This window comes from Microtus oregoni, unplaced genomic scaffold, assembly GCF_018167655.1.
Source record: "Microtus oregoni isolate MIOR12 unplaced genomic scaffold, Mior012 000048F_ref0000485, whole genome shotgun sequence".
Classification (NCBI taxonomy): Eukaryota; Metazoa; Chordata; class Mammalia; order Rodentia; family Cricetidae; genus Microtus; species Microtus oregoni.
The window spans coordinates 18,322,777-18,330,284 of record NW_024543222.1 but is presented as its reverse complement, the minus strand read 5'-3'; the positions used below and the strand labels follow the sequence as shown (position 1 = coordinate 18,330,284).

The following is a 7,508-nucleotide window of genomic DNA, read 5'->3' as shown; positions in this document are numbered from 1 at the left end:
CCTGGTCAGGCTTCCTGGCAAGGAGAAGCCCATCAGGAGCCTAGGAGGAGGCTGAGCGGGGGAGCCAGGGATGGGGCAGTGGGATTAGGCAGTAGGAAAGCAGGCCAGAAGGGAAAGGGGCTGCAATTGAGGGTGGGGACAGAGAGAAATGGAAGATTTCTGGCTAGAGTGTCATGCAGTCCTTAGAATTTGCCTTTAGAGTTGATCATTTGGGTAGGGTTTTTAAGTGTAAATTCTATTTTTTTAAACAGAGGTGGTGGCAATCCACCTCTCATCCCAGCACTTAGGAGGCGGAGGCAGGAGGATCTCTGTGAGTTCAAGGCCAGCATGATCTACAGAGCTAGTTCCAAACCAGTCAGGGATATTTCATGGGTATCTGTCTAATTAGCAAACTCAAGGCCAGCCTGGGCTAAGGGGCAAGCACAGACAGTTCCTGTGTGTTCCTTCTCTGCCCCAGCCCCTCAGCCTGGAGCACAGGGACATCCTGAAGCAGAGACACATGGTTACACAGACCCACACTGGCTCAGCATCACCCAAAGCCCATAGAGCTTCATTCCCTCTTGCAGTACTTTCTGTGACGCATATATAGCACGTGTCTTATTGCAGTGTCATAAAAATAGTTTGCCCGTCCTGAATACCCTCTGTGCTCCACCCACTCATCCTCCCCTCCGCTCCAGCCACCCACCGATTTGTCACCGGTCCCTTTTGCTTTTGCCAGAATGAACCGGAACCTCATGCAGCCTTTTCAAGCAGGTTTCTTTCCCTTCGTAAGCAAGCAGCTAACTCCCCTCCGCATCTTCGCGGCTTGGCAGTTCATTCCCTTTTAGCACTCAATAACATTGCATCATCTAGATGGACCCGTTGGTTCTCCCAGCCACCTACCAAAACACATCTCGGTGGATTTCACGTTTAGGCAGTTAGGAAGTTGCCATAAGGATCGCTGTGTGGATTTTGTGTTTTAAAATCATCTGGATAAATGCCGAGGACCACGGTTGCTGCTTACTAGTGTTGTAAAGGTGTGCTCAGGGGCTGGGGAGGTGGCGCGGCTACCAAAGGCTGGACTCGCAACCCAAACATCACGATGTGTTCAGTATTTCTAAGAAAGTTGAAGTGGCTTCCAGGGTAACTCGCCGCTTTGCAGCCCCAGCACGATGCTCCTCATCTTCCTCATCTGGTGGCGTCTCGCTTTGCCGTTCAGTTCTCTGCAGATCTTATACCCTTGCAGGTGTACATCTTTGATTTGTTAAGGTGTCTGCTCACATCGTTCGTCCATTTGCATTGAGTGATTAATTTTCTCATTGTGGAGATTTAAAGGTTGTGTGTTTATCTGGTGTTAACGGTCCTTTTAAATGTGTCTCCGAGTCTATAATTGGCTTCTAATTTTCTTCACACTGTTGGCAACTCAATGTTAGTTGTTCTTTGTTTAATTTTAAGACCGGGTTTCTCTGTGTAGCCCTGGCTGCCCTGGAACTTGCTATGTAGACCAGGTGGGTCCCGACCTCACAGTGCTCTCATCACACCTGGCCAAAATAATTTTTGTTATTGTTTGATTGGTTGGTTTGTTTTGTTTTATTTCTTTGAGACAGGGTTTTACTGTGTAGCCCTAGCTGTCCTGAAACTCACTTTGTAGACCAGTCTGGGCTGGAACTCACAGAGATCCACCTGCCTCTGCCTCCTGAGTGCTGGGATTAAAGGTGTGCACCACTATGCCTGGTGGCTAAAACGATGTTTAAAAATGAGATTTTTCTATGTATGTTCTCGAGGAATATTGTAGTTTTCTGGAAAAGTCTTTTTCTATTTGGGGTGCAGGGTAACAGCCTCACAGGGTGGGTTAAGATACCATAGAGAAGGGATGGTCCTTCGATAAATGTTTTATTTTAAAAAATCATCAGAGAATTTATATGGGCCTTTCTCTTCTGTGGAAGGCTGCCAATTATTGGTTTGATTTCTTTAGTAGATAAAAGTCTATTCAGATTATTTCTTCACATGTATCTTTTGGCAGCTTCTGTTTTTCAAGAAATTGGTCTACTTCATTAAGGTTATCAAACTTATAGACAGAGTCATTTATACTATTTCTTTATTATGCTTTGAATATCCATGAGATCATTAGTGATGGCCCTTTTAATCTTGCCCTCCCACCTTTTTAGTTATGTAGTGGTGTGTGTGTGTGTCTGTGTGTGTGTCTGTGTGTGTCTGTGTGTGTGTATGTGTGTGTCTATGTGTGTATGTGTATGTGTATGTGTGTATGTGTGTGTGTCTCTGTGTGTCTCTGTGTGTCTGTGTGTGTGTCTGTGTGTGTGTCTCTGTGTGTGTGTGTCTGTGTGTGTGTGTCCGTGTGTCTTTGTCAGGACAGTTTGAAGGAGTCGGTTATCTTCTTCCACGTAGGTCCTGGGGACCTTTGAACCGAGGTCATCAAACTCGTCAGCAGGTTCCTTTACTGCCCTGTCTACCTTATTACTCTTCCAAAGAACAAGATTTTGGTATTTATTATATTCACTATTGACTTTTCTGCTTTCAATCTTAATTTTTGTTCACGTTTTTATTACCTTAATTCTACCTGTGATGTGAGATGCACTTCTTTTTCTCGTTTCTTGGAGTAGAAACTCTAATGATTGGTTTTAGATAATTCCTTTTCTAAAACATGCACCTAACACCACAAACGTCTCAAAGAAGTTTTTGCTACATCCCACTATTTCAAATAAGTTGGTTTTTTTTTTATTTTTGCTTAGTTTGAGGTTTCTTCTTTTATCCATACTTGTTTGTTTGTTTGTTTGTTTGTAGACAGGTTCTCATACTGCCCAGGTTGGGTTCAAACTCACTATAGAGCTGAAGATGGCCTTGAACCCCCAATCCTTCTGCTTTTGCTCCCCAAGTGCTGGAATTATTGACATGCACCACCATGCCTGGCCTTGTCTTGTTTTAACAATGTGCTTTCTCTTTTCCTCTTGACAAGGTCTTATTATATAGGTCAAGCTAACCTTAAACTCACAATCCTCTTGCCCAGCATCCAGAGTTCTGAAATTATGGGTGTACATCACTACACCTGGCCCCGTATGTTGTTTAGAACTGAATTATTTAATCTCCAAGTATTTAGAGATCTCCCGGCTCTGCTGGCTTCTAGTTCCATTCACTAGTGATCTGAGAGTAAGCATTGCTTGATTTCTATTGTTTTTAAATATTAAGGTTTCATGGAATGACTTAAAATGTGGTTAATGGGTTTACACTGGACAGGAGCCCATGGCCCCTGTACCTGGCTTTGGGATTCTGTGGCCTGCTTTTCCTAGTGCGCCTCTGCCATCTTGATTCAGATTCATAATCACAAATTCAGGTGCCTGGAGGGAGGTAGCGACTTGGGGAGACTAAAGGAACGCTCCAGCAGGAAGTCAGCCTGTGAATGAGGGTTGGCACCCTCAAAGGACAAAAGCCAACACAGAGGCAACCTCCGGGCAGCCTCAGAGCCTGTGACTCTGCCTTTCAGGCAGCAGAGGCCAGAAGACCAGGAGACCCCCATCGACACTGAGAAGGTACAGGAGACTGGGCTGGAGCCAGGTCCTGAGTTGGGGTTTCACATCCTGTGCCTGACAGAAAGCCCCTCCCTACAGAGCTGTGGATTCAGCCTGGCCTGAGGACCCTGGGGGGAGGAGGTGGACCTGCTCACCCACAGCCCTTGTCCCCTAGGTCCCCTGGAATCTATGCCCTCCAGTTGATCATGCTGTTCTGCCTACTCCCTGTCTCCAAGGTCTCCACAGAAGCCTCGAGGTCTCCCCACACGAGATACACGAGAGGAGCAGGCAGGCAGGGTGCAGAAAGGGCTGCTGCAGCTGCAGACAAGCCAGCCGCTCCAGTCAGAGCTAGCAGCAGCCATGGCCACAAAGGAGGATCAGACCGTACTGAGGTCAAGGGAATTTAAGGACCCCGAAGCTAGCAATTCCTACTGGTCAGGCCCGGATACCAAGTCTCAGAGGTGAGGGTAGGAAGTGGAGGCCAGGCTTGGGGTGCTGGTTTGGGGGCAAGGCCTGCTTGGCCCTGGAATCTCTTGAAGCAGGTATTACATGTCTAACTCCTTTAACTGGCGCAGTTCCAGCGATGACAGCATGATACCCCTGACACCCCGGGAGCTGGCAGGTAAGGGGACCGTAGGTCCAGAAGTAGAGAGGAAATTATGGAGGGATGCTCAGGACAGAATTGCAAGGAGTTACCTGCCCTGAGGTTAGCATGTTTATGACCCTTGCAACCCTTCCTCCATGCCAATCTATTTTTTTCTTCTCTATAGCCCAAGGGCTCACTGATGTGCCCCAGAAGTGTGTGTGTCTCTGTCTGTGCATCTGTGCCTCCGTGTGTCTGTGTCTCTGTTTATCTTTGTATCTGTGTCTGTGAAGAAAATAAGGAAAATAAAACTAAATGTATTTTAGATAGTTGGAGAGACGTGTCTGGATGGATGGGACAGGGTTTAAAAAAGAGGAATGGACAGGAAAGAAAAATTCGCAGGGACTGGCCTGAGAGGCGGGCGTAGGATAGAAGGTGATCCTCGGATGTCACACCTGATGCTGACGGGACCCATCAGAGAAGCATCATTTTCTACAGTGGTAATCTAAGAGCCTGCTTGTATGCCGCACTCCAGTGGGGCTCCCACGCTGCCATAGAGCCAGACTCCGGCATGTAACCTTGGATGTGAATTTAAAAAAAAAAAAAAATTTTTAATTTTAGTTGTGAGGGGTGCGCAGTGTTCACAGAAGCTAAGGGGATCCAGATTCCCCTGGGCCTGGACTTACAGGCAGCCGTAAGCCACCCAACAAGTAACTCAGGCTCTCTGTAAGAGCAGTATGTGCTCTTAACCACTTTGCCAAATCTCTAGTCCCACGTGTTTTTAAAATATTTTTCTACTCGTGTGCATGCGCCATGACATTCATGTGGAGGACAGAGGACAACTTACGGCAACCAGTTCTCTTTATCACGTGGGTCCTGGGGATCAAACTCAGGTTGTCACGTTTGACAGCGAGCACCCTTACTTGCCGAGCCCTCTCTCTGGCCTCTACACATGAGCCGTAAATGCTTTTTTGTAAGAAAATGCCCAAATAGGGCTGGAGAGATGGCTCAGAGGTTAAGCCACTGGCTGTTCTTCCACAGGTCGTGAGTTCAATTCCCAGCAACCACATGGTGGGTCACAACCATCTGTAATGAGATCTGGCACCCTCTTCTGGTGTGTCAGCATACATGGAGGCAGAATGTTGTATACATAATAAATAAATCTTTAAAAAATAATAAAAAATAAATAAATTAATTAATTTTTAAAAAAAGAAAATGCCCAAATAGAAGATTTGGACCTAAGGCTAGAATAACTTAAGAGCCAACCCGCAGCAAGCCACCAGGTCGCTGCTGTCCATTGTCGTGAATGCTATAATAACGAGTGTGTCTAAACCCCAGTCCCAGCCAGCACAGTCGCAGGGACACCACACAGAGGCCTCACCTGGGTGACAGTCCCCTCTCTCCACTCAGCCTTCCAGGACATCTTCAAACTGTTCAGCTGCAGCCCAATGGGCACCGTAGACATGCACAGCATGAAGGTGGCTCTGCGCAACGTGGGCATCCAGCTGGGCCCGCAGCAAATGTGTGAGGCTCTGCGGCTGGCCGACCTAGATGGTGGGTGCCTCGTCTCTGCCTCCCTGCTCTCCCTCCTCCGGGCAGCCGCCTGATGGATGCTACCCAGAGCGACAAAATCCTTGTCCCGGGCCAGTTCTTTTTTAAGGTTCCCTCTTCCGGGAAGCACCCCTACCTCCCAGCCTTTGTACATGGCTACTGAGTCAATCCTCATCTCCCGGGGGCAAGAGCGGTTTCTCTCCACACCTGCTAGAACCCTTTGGCTTCTACAGAAGTATGCTAATAAGTGACGTTAGTACTTTATTAAAATCTATTTTAAAGAGATAAATGGTTTAGGGGAGGGTTATGATCACGCTCAACATGTATTTAAACTCCTAACGTATCTGCAGGACAAACTTCCCCAAAGGGCAAGTACCCACTGCACCCTCTTGTCTCCCCAGGTGATGGAACTGTAAGCTTCAAGGATTTCCTGGGAGTTCTCACTGACAACCACCACCTGGCTCAGTACATGGGTGAGGGGTTAAGGTGATTGGCAGTGTTGGGGGGGGGGGGGCGTCTTGAATGAGGACAGCCCTCCTCATCCCTGCCTGTGTTTGTTGTACTCAGGTCTAATGAAGAGCAATCGGGTCTGTGAGCCTCCGGGCCTGCAGACCCTGTTCCTCGAGGTGCTGTTCAAGCTGCTGAAACAGGGCTTTGTGCCCTCTAAATCAGGGCAGGAGGTGATAAGGTGGGCACAGCCACCCCTAGCTCCTAGACTCAACATTCTGAGAACTGAGCCCGGCCTTGCAGAGAATCCCCTGATATTCCTGCCCCCCCACCCCCACCCCAGAATGCCCTGAGTTCTGGATCCATTTCCTGGGCCCCAGGTCATCCTTAGCCAAAGACAAGTAGCTTCCGGTCCTCCTTGCTTTCTCCACATGTAAGATGGAGGAGATCGAGAGGTGGTGTCTGAGCCCGCTGTCCCACTTTTCTCCTCCAAGCTACTATTTAAAGAAGCAGCGGGCTCTGCGGCTGAGCACGTGCAGTAAGAGCCGGGCGCGCGGCCAGGGTCGGCCTGCGCGTGCACACACGGGTCTCACCTTCTTCTGCCAGGCGGCGCGCCTCAGCGGCCTCTCCAGTACCCAGCTGGCGCGCTCCCTGCACACACTGTACAGAACGGGTGCGCCCTCAGCCGGCCGCGGGCGGGGGGGTTGGGGGTCCGAGGAACAGAGGGGGAACCCCGCGGAAGGTGGAAAGGATGCTCCAGGTCATCCGCAGCCTAGCCCCACCAGCTCCCGCGGGGGGCCCTCCCAGTACTGTCCCCGCCTCTTCCTCCTCTGGATCCCCCTCCCCAGGTGGGCGCAGCCCCTACTCTCAGATTCCCAACCTGACCGGGCGCCAGCGACCAGAACGCAGGATCTCGAACCGAGCCCCGGGCCCCGACGTTCGCTTCCCCAATCCCCATCAGCCAGGCCGCCCCAAGCTCCCTCCCAACCTGGGACCACTCAGCAAAGGTGAGACTCAAGCGCAGACCAGATCGTCCGAGGAGACTCTAAGGACAGGGCAGATGGGGCGGAGGCGGGACAGCAGATGGGGCGTGATTGGCAGGCAGCAGAGGCTGGCATAGAGTGGGAACTGAACCAAAAGAAATGAGGACTGCGGGGGCAGCAGGAGATGCACCCAGTTGTTGCTGAGCATGCGCCGGGTCTCTATCGAGTTACCCTATGGATCTTTCGTAGGTCCCCTCCGTCCTCCCGCCGGGCTAGCGAGCCAGCCGCTGGAGCAAATGCGCCCCTCGAAGCTGGCTCCCTCTCCGCCAACTCTAGTGCAGAAGCACCCCTCCTCCCCTTCGCCAGCCTGTTTCCAGAGATGTGCTATGAAGAGCTTGTACAAGTAAAACGTTTGCTGAGCGAAACTGGCTGCGCCTTCTG

At 50.0% G+C, this 7,508-nt stretch overlaps 1 protein-coding gene across 1 annotated transcript; it reads left to right on the top strand.

The window, feature by feature from the left end:
- Positions 1–3,474: 3,474 nt before the first annotated feature.
- Positions 3,475–7,474, top strand: LOC121436034 (spermatogenesis-associated protein 21-like; the record flags this gene model as incomplete). The annotated part of the gene is made up of 9 exons (XM_041635607.1): positions 3,475–3,524; positions 3,740–3,964; positions 4,079–4,125; positions 5,497–5,640; positions 6,039–6,110; positions 6,205–6,325; positions 6,579–6,757; positions 6,933–7,091; positions 7,317–7,474. Coding segments are annotated over 9 exons (1,155 nt in total), but the record flags the coding sequence as incomplete, so codon positions are not given.
- Positions 7,475–7,508: the final 34 nt, after the last annotated feature.